Source organism: Mus musculus, chromosome 1 (assembly GCF_000001635.26).
Source record: "Mus musculus strain C57BL/6J chromosome 1, GRCm38.p6 C57BL/6J".
Lineage (NCBI taxonomy): Eukaryota > Metazoa > Chordata > Mammalia > Rodentia > Muridae > Mus > Mus musculus.
Genome location: NC_000067.6, coordinates 11,089,331 through 11,102,136, shown reverse-complemented (window position 1 = coordinate 11,102,136; position 12,806 = coordinate 11,089,331). Strand labels below are relative to the sequence as shown.

Genomic DNA, 12,806 nt, shown 5'->3' with positions numbered 1-12,806 from the left:
CTCTTCAATGGTTTCTTCTCTAGGCTGTTACTTTTCGGGGAGATGGGGGTGGGGTGGGAATAGGGGTTGGCACAGCAACAGAGAAGCTAATGAAGACACTATATAGTCCACTGTAGATGAAGAGACAAAGCACATATATTGTATAGACATAGTATAGTATTATCTAGCTACTGATAAGGGATTCTTGTAATTTAGAATGACAAGAAATCCTCAGACCCACTGCTGTGCTGAATACTAAGAGGCTTGACACTACCTGGGGGTAAATTTAGCATCTATTAATCTATTTTATATACTCTTATCATCTTTCCTAATGCAACATTGAAATTATAATGGAAATTATTGGAAAAAATGTGATTCAATTTACAAACCCTTCATTTTAAATACACAGCCTTTTTTTAAAATGATAAACATAAAATGTATTTTAACTGTTTTACTTTAGGTTGTCACTAATCATATTTTCATAAGCGTGTTTGTAAAGATCAAATTCTCAAAAAAAAATCCCTTTGGTAATAAGGAGCAATCCAGCACTTGGAAGCACAAAGATCATCTCCACAGTTTCCCTCTGCAAGTCAAGCCACATGTAACTTTACAGGACTAAAGTACATCTACTATCATTTATATCCTAAGGTAAAAATGTTACAGAAAAAAATTACCATCCTGATAAAATATAACTTAAAGAGAATCAACTCACTCATTAGACATTTTCTGCACATGTATTTTATACTCCCAAATATAAAGTTGCTAGTGCCCTATGGTATTAAAGCAAAATAGGCATACTCAGACAGATGACAACAGAGTCAATTTCTTTTAAAATGGTATCTTCTAGCCAACACCACTTACAAGTTAAACAAGGGTCCTGCAGGTCTGCATCTCACCTCTTAGCACTTCCCACACCCCTGTTATACCTAGCAAGCCACCGCTAAGGTCTGATACATTGAAGACAAATTATTCCATCAGAAGCTCACTCACCTGTGCCGTCATCCACATTTTCCACTTCCATCACCTCAGTATTGATCCGCCCTCGAAAGACATACCGATACCCATCTGTGGATGCCTTACTATTCTTCAGCCGTCTTAAAAAAAAAAACCCACAAAGCCTTTGTTAGTAAACTTAATATGAGTTTTAATGTTCATTGGGAAAAATCTCTCAAACTGCTTAGTATCATAAAAAGTTTGGGGCAGTTTACTCAAGTCTTCTCCCTCAAGATGGTGCTGGTGGGTTGTGGCACAGGCTGGAAGGAGGGGAAGCAAGATCTCCTGCATCCAAGACAGACCTAAGATATGCTACAGAGCAGGGGATGACCTTGACCTTCTGATCCTACACACACACACTCACACACAGAGAAATATTGTAAGACTATGTTTTCATTTAGTCCCAGGTGTGGGATATGGAACAGCTTCAGACTGTCCATAGTAGCTGACTAGGATTTGCCTTGTACTGGAGCAGAGTTTTGCCAGCTGCAGACATTTTCTGTGGTTGTGTGAGGTTTGGAATTCTGAAACCTTTTCAGAGGATATGTAAACGCTAGACTGTTGAGGGATTGCTGGTCATTCAAGGGGGTTGGTTGTGGTTTGCTAGTACAAAGAAGAAACAAAAGAAGAAAGAAATTAGATTCAGAGAGGCTCACTCTCTCTCTCTCTCTCTCTCTCTCTCTCTCTCTCTCTCTCTCTCTCTCTCTCTCCCATCTATTCTTTTGTTCTCTCCTATCTAGAGAAAGGCAGTGAAATCAGGGAGATAAAGGACGGGGACAAAGGAGACCCACAAAGCTCTAAAGACCAACTACAAGCAAAGAAGAAAGAAGAAAATTAGATTCAGATATCTCTCTCTCTCTCTCTCTTTCTCTCTCTCTCCCCCCCCCCCCTCTATCCTTCTTTCTCTTCTATCCAGTGATAGGAGGTGAAAATGGAGAGGGGATAAAGGATGAGAAAAAGAAGAACTGACAAACTTGCTAAGACCAGCTACAGTACCCAGTTTATTTGATGCTGGGTATCTAACTCAGGTTTCTTGATTGCTATAAAAGTACTCTACCAAGAGAGTTACATCACAAGCCCTTTATATATGAATTAAAACAACACTAAGTTAAAATAAAGCATGAAAGTAAAGACTTTATAGCAGTGGTGGTCGTGTACATTTCCTCAGTGTCAGACTTCACACGGTCAAGCCTACACGACAGATGCTGAAGCTGGTGGTTTAAATGCTACATTGGAGATCTCACACCTCTGATTCTCACTTTTCAGGAGCTGAGAATTTCTAGTTTGTTTTAGTTTTGTTTTGTTTTGCTTTGCTTTTACAAGACCTGCCAAGCAAAGTCAATTAGTTCTTCTGATTCATCTTCAGAGAAACTGACCTGCTAGAAGCTCATATGTAGAGCAATACTCAGATGCAAAAATAAGTCCTAGGGCATGAAGATGAATGCATTGTCCTTGGTTCTTGTGATTGCAATATTATGGGATGTTGAAGGAGAATTCAGTTTACTCTGCTCTCAAAGTAGTTCTAGGCCTCCAAAGGCTTGATGAAGCCTGTGAACGATCTGGGTTGTTTCTGGTTGAAGGAATTATTCACAGGCTTCTCTATGTTGGAAGAAAGGACACCTCAATCTAGTTCAGTGGTTCCCAGTGTTCCTAACACTGTGACTGTTTAGTGCAGTACCTCATGTTGTCATGACTCCCAACCATAAGATTATTTCATTGTTACTTATAACTGTACTTTTCCTACTGTTATAAATCATAATTTAAATAGCTGACATGCAGGATATCTGATATGCAGGATATATAAGGGGTCACAGCCCACAGGTTGAGAATTACTGATCAAGTTATTCCCATTTCTAGCCACTGTGCAGTCTGCATTGTGAATAAGGATATCTACTATAGACATAATAAGATTTTACTTCAATATAACCTTTCAGTAATTTTCTGGGTGACGATAAGATCACATTACACCAGTATACTGATAATAATTTTGCAAAAGTTCTGGATTTGATGATAGACACACTAGCTTTCAGGATGGGATGATTAAAGTGGAGGTTCAAATTCATAACTGCTAGTGCTAACAAGCTTCAGGTACCAGCATAGGACTGGTGGCAGAGGTGTTAACAGGGAAGGGAATGGGGGCCCAAGGTTCTCAATGTGTCACGTACAGGAATTTTGAAAATAGCCTGGATGATGACAGAAGCAGACTGGAAATTGATCAGAGATCAAAGCAGAGACACTATGTTCTGTGAGTGATCAATTGGGAAAACATATGAACAGAATCTCACATTGCCAACTCTCCTACAGATACAGGAAGAAATGGCTCAGAAGCTAACTAAGAAAGGGGGAACACACCAACATCTCTGATAGGTTATGCCTCCCCTTGAAAGAGCTGTTGGGGGAAAGTCACAAGAGATACTGAGTCATTGGCCATGATTACCCAGCAGGTAAAGAAAGCAAGCAAGCAGGCTGGGCTGAAATGGGTTATTAGTGAGATGAGTTCTAGGATTCCTGTGGGGATCCTGTAAGATCAAAATAATAATTCCAAAATGTGAATTTTTATAAGCTTACCTGTGTTTTCTTTTGCAGTATACTAAAAGATTATCAAAAAGAAAAAACACTCGTTCTTGAATATTTCCGGAAGAAATTTTCATTAGGACTCCACACATCAGCATCTCAGTACAGGTGTCAGTAATGTTGGACCCCTGAGGCAGGAAAAGAAATGATGATTTGTCTGATTGCCTAACATTATTATCTTTATAGTGCTGGGATCAAATGAAGGGTGTCTTACAAGTAAGACAAGTACAATGCCACTGTACCTTATCTGCAAGTCCTGCCTGACTTTTTGTATGCAATTATGCTCTTTAACTTTTCACTTGTTTTGTTTTTTTTTTTTCATTAACAACTATCATGTACACAGTCAAGGTGGTTACACTGAATGCTGTCTCCGTCCCAGTCTGCATAGAGAATCTACGTTTACCCAGAGACAACTGAAGCTCCAACAGCAGCCATGCTAAAACAGGCCCATAGACAACTACAGAGGTAAGGGTGGAAAATCTTCCCTAGTTAAGAGCACACCAACTGATCATCCAATATCAAATGGTCAGCCTAGCAACTCAAGTATAACAGGGAAGGAAAAGACACAATCACATACACACATGTGCACGTGCGTGTGCATGTGTACATACACCCCCACACACCCCCACAGGCATACATGCACACACATATTCACACACTTGCACATATATACTTGTAACAACAATAACAAGAAAGAGGAAGGGAGGTCACGAATTTCAAAGAAGACAAGGAAGTGGGTATATGACAGACAGAGTTTGGGGCCAGGCAAGGGAAGGGAGGAATGATATAATTTCATTATAATCTCAAGAATTAAAAAAAAAAAGAAGAAGAAGCCTGTTATTAGCGGGTATCAATTTAAAGATATCATCTAATTATAGAAAGGAGGAGACAATAGAAAAAGAAAAATGGACTGGAGGGAGACTTAGAGGATGAGAGGCTTGGTTCCCATCACCCAGGCCAGGTGGCTCACAAGCCCTTGAACTCCAACCCACCAGGGATCTGATGCCTCTAGCTGATTCTTAACACAGACCTGAGAGGAGAATAGAGGCCAGAGAGAAGCAGCCACTCCCAGGCATCAACATAATTTAGCTCAGCAGAGAGCTGAACACACCGCTCTCAACACCTCCACTGGGCTCCTACAGTGTCTGGCTCACTTCCTGCTAGCACTTGTAAGCTGTTTGCTGCCACCTAGCCATCCATATACTGCACAGGCTGAGTCAGATTTAAGAGAGACAAATAAAAGAATTCAAACTTTCAGCTGGTCTCTACAGCTAGAATATTTCAGCTTTAAATGTGCCTGCTTTCTTTTAACCCATAGGTAAATTGCTGGGTTTTATTTAAATCAAAGTTTCTATCTTTTGGTTTTGATACTTAATATTCAAAACATTAAGCATAGCCTCATATTTCCATAATAATTACTGATAGGTTATATCTCCAATGTCAATGAAAAGATCCATTTCAAAATAGATTAGATTAGATTAAAGGCAGGTTAGTTAGGAATTAGGATTGAGGCCAGGGGAATCTCCAAGGGGAAGTGGGAGGAGAGAAAGAGAGAAAGAGCATGAGTACAGAGAAAAGAGAAGAAGAAGAGAGCAAGAAAGACAAAAATGTCTGGGTTATATAGGAAAAGCCTCTGAGGGAATGGCAGCCCAGCTCCTGGGCTGGGAGTTTAGGATTGGGGGCAAGGTATGTCAGGTAAGGATTGGGGAATGCTGGGAGAACCTGAAGGCCAGTTCTGCTTTGATATGTAAAATACATACCTCAGTCCTTTGTCCAAAGTCCTTTGTCCAAACAACTACTAGTATTGGTCTTATAGTCTACTACAAATAGAGTTAAACAAAAACTCAAATCTATTTTAAAATTCTAAAGTAGAAATTAATAAAGAGGTGTTATTATATTCACTTGCTTATCTATATTCCAAACATATTTTGTTTTAGGAAACCTCTTCTTAAAATTTCTTTTTATCCTGACAGAACAGAATCAAATGGAGATGTTGTAAATCTTTACACAGTTTGATCAACACTCCTGTGCTCACTGAGCCCCAAATTACCATGAACATGAACCTAGGTCTCAATACAGTAGCATGATTGCTTATTACTTCCTTGTGAGTATATAATTCCTTATTTTGGGGATAACCACAGTTAAAATAGCATTTTAAAGAAAGCATACTTACCAAGACTCAAGGACTTTAAGCTTAATTACTAAACAGTGTCATGTTAATGATATTCATTCATCAAAATACCTCACTGTGAATCCAGAACCTACAGCTAAAACCACATAATTGATCCACCCAAAGTGAGGTGAAATTGAGTGTGGCCCAGTACTATGAAGTAAGTCAACAGCTCTAATTAAATATCTGGTAGTTTTCTTGGCAAAGTAGATTCTTTGTTGGCCTATGAGCTCACAAGGTCTAGTAGGGTACTCTGAAACTCTTCACTTTCTGGCTGTATCTCACTTTTTCATTATCAAAATCTTCTCAAATATAGTGGGTATTGCCATTCTCCTGGGAAGTAATATAATAAACTGTGGTGGTAAAAGGATAATTTCAAAGATTAGCAGTTAAAGCATAAGCTGTATATTTTCTTGGCCATAGTTATTGCATAAATGCTGAGAAAAACTTGTATTTACTGCTAAAGGGCAGGTAAGAAAACAATACTTCAAAGAATCAGCTTTTTTTTTTCCTTAGTTGTAAATTTACAGACCTAAACTTTATCAGCTTCTTGTTTTGAGAAACTGGGTATGCTAATTATCCTAACATAACTTCAGTAAAATGTTCAGACTCATAAGTCACTGTTGAGTATGGTTGACCCCCACCCCACCCAGGTTCATATCCTAGAGATATTGTATTAAGTCAGGCTAGGCTGACTCCATGACAGACTTCACATTGGTAGTTCAGAAGACTAGGCCTTAATCTCTGTTTCCAAGACCTCAGAACCTGCCCTACCCCATCACCTGACCCGAGGTAAGAACAATAGGTCATCAACAGTTTCCAAACTTCCCCACCAACAGTTTCTAGCCCCCTACATCTCAGCACTGGTTCTGGAATGTCCCTAGAGATAGAGCCAATGATTAAGATAGAGGTCACCTACCCATCCCTGGAATTCCTCTAATGTGCTTTAAATCAGGCCTTTGAGCTCACTGGATGTTTCTGTCATGGTAGATGGTAGACCCCAGCATGCTAGACTTCTGCAGAATAAAATGCTCTTTGTGTATACATACTATTTGAATTTGGGGTATCATTCTTCTGTGAATCATGGACCTTTACAGTATGACAATGTTGGTGAGTAGTGAATTAGGTCACAGGCACTAACCTCACAAATGTTAAAGCAGATCTTATGGACTGGGTCATTTCCCATGAAAATGAATTATTGAAAGGGAGCCTGGTTACTTCTACCTTCTATAAGTGAGTTAGCTCTTCTCATGAACTCCCAGGATGTTCTGTCGTCTGCCCGGAAGCTCTAGAGACTTGAGCAAATACCTATAACAAACTTTTGGCTCCCCCATACCCTGAGCTAAATGGCCAAAGTTAAGTATTCCCTTCAGTTGCTTACATTAGCAAATCAATATGTCCTAAAGGTGAATGACTGATTAGCCAAGGAATTCTACCTTCCTGTAGCCAAATTAACTCAAATAAGATTATTACAGTCTTAGATGTCTAAATAGAGTCTGGGATGTCATGCTAAAAGGTTTGAAGAAAATAGAGCCTATTCAACTTTAGTTAGAGCTTTAGTTAGAGTTAGAGTCAGGAAGTTCAGTTGCTCCAAAATCATTTTCAAGTTTCACACTGTTTCTATTGGTTATCTGACCTACACCATTTCTGTAAAGTTAACTTTTATTTGAAAAGTCCACAGCTGTCATAGTTAAAGTTACTATTGGTATGATGAAACATCACAGCCCAAACCAAGTTGGGAAAGAAAGCGTTTATTCAGCTTACACTTCCATATGGCAGTTGATCATTAAAGGAAGTCAAACAGGACAGAAAGCTGATGCAGAGGTTAGGGAGGAGTGCTTCTTATTGGCTTGCTTCATCTGACTTTCTCAGCCTGCAGGACCTAGGATGACCAGCCCAGAGATGGTCCCAACTACAATAGTCTGGGTCCCTCCCATCAGCATTAATTTTAAAAATGCCCTATAGGCTTGCCTACAGCTATTTTCTCAATTGAAGTTCCTTCCTCTTAGATAACTATAGTTGTGTCAACTTGATGTCAACCTAGCCAGCACAATGGCTTGGACTCATATACCTTAAGTTGTTGGGAGTTATTAAGACAACTCTATTGTCTTGATCTCCGAATTGGGCCTCTCCCCCCGAGAAAAAAAAGGGGTCAAAAGCGGGCCACCAAAGCACCGTTTCGAGAACAACCACAGAATGTTCCAGCCCTAAGTCAGCGCCAGATGTCCTGACCACAAGATATACCCTGATACCACCAATTTCCTGCTTCCCCATGTAGTTGCCAAAAGGAAAATTTCTGCTGTCCCATCCCTCCTGCTGAGAAGTACTTCCTCCTTTGCTTGTGCATTTCCGCTGCTCCATTCCTCCTGCTGAGAAGTATTTCCCCTTTTGCTTGTGCATTTAAGCCTTGAGCCTTGCTGAATACAGAGACACCTTGATGCTACTCAGACTGCTTTCGTGTCGTTCTTGCACTTGGTGTCTGTCTCTCCCTGCCCCCATTTGGTTCTTAGGAGAAGGCCCCCTCGAGACCCTCGAATAACTGGACCTGCTGGACGGGTCATTAAGTAAGTGTTGTGTTTAATCTGCATTGTCAACTTGACTACATTTGAAATCAAATGTCTAGCATGCCTGTAAAGGTATTTCTGGAGGTTAAACTGAGTATGAAGAACACACCTTGACTGAGTGAGGAGCAGCCCATGGGCTGGGGCCTTGAACTACATGAAAGGGGAAAAAAGAAGAACACAGTCAAGTATGCCAGCACGTCCATGTCTCTCTGCTTTATAACTGAGGACGCAATGTGACTAGTTCCCTTCCATGCCAGGATACCCTTACTTCCTGAAGCTGCTTTCACCAGTATTTTGTCATAGCAGTAAGAAAAGTATTGAATAAGGTGAGAGAGTCTATCATTAGCTAACTTCATACACTCTACAAATCGGAAATTCTTTTTTTTTTTTTTCCTAGACAGGGTTTCTCTGTAGCCCTGGCTGTCCTGGAACTCACTTTGTAGACCAGGCTGGCCTCAAACTTAGAAATCTGTCTGCCTCTGCCTCCCAAGTGCTGGGATTAAAGTATCATCGGAGATTCTTAAAGATAAACTCCTACTGCTAAAGTAAAGTTTCAAAAATATTGCTTCATGTTTGCAGAACTTTCATGATATTCAAAGTATAGTCACTCATTTCATTAAATTCTTGAAATCATCCACACTATCTACAAGTGAAGTCTGGTGTATACCCCTGGCCAGGTATGGGGAGGACACTCACAGGAGCTTAGACTAAACATCAAGTCTCCTCAAAAGCCATGTTTTTTTCCTATCATTTCAAATCATTTGGGAACAACAAGTTGCAATTATTTATGCAATTTCCACAAACAAGTGTAAATGATCATTTAGTTGCACCAAGTTCCAGGTAGGAAAATTATTTGGGAGAATTTATTGAAAAACCAAATTCGTTTGCAGGGTCATGGCAGCAGGCAGTCCTTTACTCCTAACATTTGGATGCCAGAGGCAGACATCCTGGTTTACAGAGTGAGTTCCAGGATAGTCAGGGCTACCTGTCTTCAAAAACAAACAGACAGACAAAACCTTTCTTTGACTAAAGAGACAATGGGACCCTGGATAATTAAATGAGAAGAATTTTCACCCCAAATTAGAATTAGTGCATATCCATCACTTAAAAGACTTTGGTGCTATTCAACATCATTTTAGTGACTGATGCAAGAATGCTTATATCCCTGAAGTGGTCATGAGAGAGCTGCAGGAAATCTACACAGAGCTCATTCTCAGCACTCACCCCAATTTCCTAACTACAAAAAACACTTCAGAGGACTCTGCTTTCTGTGAATATCATTATACCATCTACATCAAAACGTGGACTCCCCTGAAGGCAGAAGATTTACCCACATATATCAAATAACCATGTTAAAAATCCATACTACTCTTTAACCCATTTCTGTTCTCTCTCAGGGTAGAGTTAACCCTGTCCAAATTGTGCTTCTAGAGAGTTCTCTTGGAAGAGTACTCTCTACTAACCCCTTCAAAAGTATTAATAGTTCTCCTCATCACTATAGGAGACTGGAGTACAGAGCAAGAACTAGTCATGAGTTATCTAGTAGTTGGCTCATCTAAGCTTTATGCTTCAACATTCTCAAACTCTCAATTCTATGGCCATATCTCATTTATTCTTCTAAATCTTCTTAAGAACAGAGGGTATTAGCACTATCAACTGCCCTGTGTTACACAGTTGAGCCCTTGCTGGATTCCTGCATACTCAACTAAACTGCTAAAGCTCCACTGACTTCCTCAGCTTCAAGGCTCCACTCTGAATATTGTAAAATCAGGGCTGGCATGTCATTTCTGTTAACTATAAAGAATATCTGAAATAAATCCATGGATAAAAAGGAAACATTTGGGTTTTGTCTCATATCTTCCAGCATCTCAGTCCTTGGCCACCTGGCCTCATTGCTTTGATCTCTGGTGAGATAGTATGTCATAGTGGAAGTATTTTCAGAGACAGTTCTTTACCTCATTGTGGTGGTTTGAGTATCCTTGGCCCATGGGAAGTGACATTTTTAGGAGGTATGGCTTTATAGGAGGAGAGGTGGCCTTGTTATAGGAATGATGTCACTGTGTAGGTAAGCTTTGAAGGCTCCTAGTGCTCAAGCTCTACTCAGTGCAGAAGGTACCCTTCTCCTGGCTGCCTGCAGAAGGGAGTCAGTGTCCTCCTGGTTGACTTAGGATCAAGATATAGAACTCTCAGCTTCTCTAGTATCATGTATGCCTGGATGATGCCATGCTTCCTCTGAAACTGTAAGCCAGCCCCTATTAAATGTTTTCCTTCATAAGAGCTGCCTTGGTCATGGTGCTTCTTAACAGCAATGGAAACCCTAACTAAGATACTCATGGAGAAAAGAAAATATAAGAGAGAAACAGGAAGGTCACAACATCTAAATATCCCCTTCAATGGCACACTTTCCAGTCACCTAACTTGTTTCTACTAGGCCTCACCTCCTAAAAGTACTACCATCTCCAGACACTAGCAAAGACTAGGAGCCTAGCCTTCAACACATGGGTGCTGAGGGACATTCAAGACCCAAATTTTAGCAACTGGCCTAATGGATACATCCTCTGTGTGATCTACTTGTAAAATAATGCAATCCATGGCTATGCAAAAAAGCAATATTGTTTAAGCAAACTCTCTTATCTGTAGTAGACCTATCTTTTTAAGCTACATACTAGAACGGAACCAAATTACAACAGAATCCACAGTACTGAAAAGAGTCTCTGAAGTTCTTTCTGGTAGTAAAAGGCTGGCAGATTATACTGGCAAATCCTGCAATGCTAAGAGAGTTTGGTTTTTCTTCTAGTATTTGACTGACAACAAAGCCACAAAAGCAAACTTGGCTCTATTTCTCTCATCCCAGCAGGACAACTGCTCCGTAGGAAAGGAATTATCATCATGAATCAACTGTAAAACACACAACCATTCTCTCTGATTAAAAGAGGAAGGATTCTTGCTGCAGGAAGGGTCACCCTGGGCACTCCAAATGGAAGACTATAGGCAGAGAGGAATCAGACCCCAGTTAGCACTTTCAATGATTCATCCCAGGAGGTGGCTAAATAGGAGACTTATTTCAGGTCAGTACTGTTGATTTCTTTGCATTTCTAGCTGAATATAATTTTATGTCCAATAATAACCAAGAAAAGAATTAGTTAATGACAAATCCCCAAAGATAAAAGTAATCTGTGTATTGGCTTGAGTTGTACTTGGCTATAGAATTTCATTCCTGTTTCCACACTTGTATTTTTATTATCTTAATTGTTTATCACATGAAAAAAACATTCTGCTAGCCCGAAGATCATATTATTTTAAGTTACAGTCATTTCAAACCTGCATTTTAGCTTATTTTTATAGCATAAGTGCCGATTTTATCCCTGTGAAATAATTAAGACTAACTAACATCCCCAGTCACCTTAGCTGGAAACACTGGGCATTTTCTCAAACAAGATCTTTATTTACTTTCTTATCTTTAAAAAACTTTCTTTAATGACTCATAAAACTCATAACATTTTTCATTTTGACTAGATGAACACCATCAAATAAATCATAGCTTTCCTTCAGTTTCAAAATGAAATCAAAACACAGACTGACTAGCAAAATAAAATTCAACATCATATCCCCAATGTAAGAGTCTAAAGATGATATCACAGCACACACAATCTTTTATTATCTCAAGAATCCAGATTATAAACTTGTTGACCAGAATCAGGACAGGAAAAAGGTAATTCTGGTACCCCAATTCTGAAGGGCCAGAGCTTAGAGGCACATGGTATTGATTGGTTCCATCACACATGTCTCAGGTCAAGATGACTTCCATCCTACACATGTGTTAAGATGACACTTTCTGAGCTGACTACAACCCATGGGCTGCTGGAAGATAACTACCCAGGTTCCATGCACTGAGGAGAAGCCCTGCACACAGGGTTCCGTGCACTGAGGAGAAGCCACAGCCCTAGGAAGCTGAAGAGCTGAGCAAAGGACACGTACCTCCCAGCCTTCAATGTGTGCCTGCCACTCTTCTAAAACTTCCAGTTTCTCCATCTGTCTCTTGGCCTCATTAATGTTGGAACACACGGCTTTCATGGCTTGGAGTGCTTCCATCACTGCTGTGTAGTCACTATGTCTCCGTGGAGTCCGCTTCAGTAATTCCTGTGGAGACACAAAGACAAACCACCCTTTGATCTCCAGTGCTCCGGTACAGCAGGCTGACCAGGAAATGAAAACTACAAAGACTGTGACAGCCACTCTGCTAAATGACATCACAACCTCCACTAAGATAGAGATCAAAAGCCAAAGGTCAAATCCATGAGTGAGCATTATTTCAATGCTCAGTTTTTGCAGAAACTGTTGTTTTTCCTCAAACTTACCTGTATTTTAGAAACAGAAGGACGTTTCTTGATTCAAATGATCAACTACCTCACCTGGACCACATCCTAGCTTTTATAAATCTGATTTCTGTTCAAACAGAAGCATATCAGTATATGTTAATTTCCTTTGTCTTGGATTCTTTATCAGATCTTCAAATAAATATGCAC

General features: G+C 39.9%; 1 protein-coding gene across 2 annotated transcripts in view; it reads right to left on the bottom strand.

The window, feature by feature from the left end:
* The window catches only part of Prex2 (phosphatidylinositol-3,4,5-trisphosphate-dependent Rac exchange factor 2), a 310,411-nt gene that overhangs the window by 201,547 nt on the left and 96,058 nt on the right, over positions 1 to 12,806 (bottom strand). For both annotated transcript variants that reach the window (XM_006495441.4, NM_029525.1), the window contains exons 6-8: positions 12,259 to 12,420; positions 3,541 to 3,674; positions 970 to 1,073 (exon numbers count right to left, since the gene is read on the bottom strand). In XM_006495441.4, coding sequence (XP_006495504.1) covers positions 970 to 1,073; positions 3,541 to 3,674; positions 12,259 to 12,420 — 400 coding nt within the window. The remainder of the gene's footprint in view (positions 1 to 969; positions 1,074 to 3,540; positions 3,675 to 12,258; positions 12,421 to 12,806) is intronic.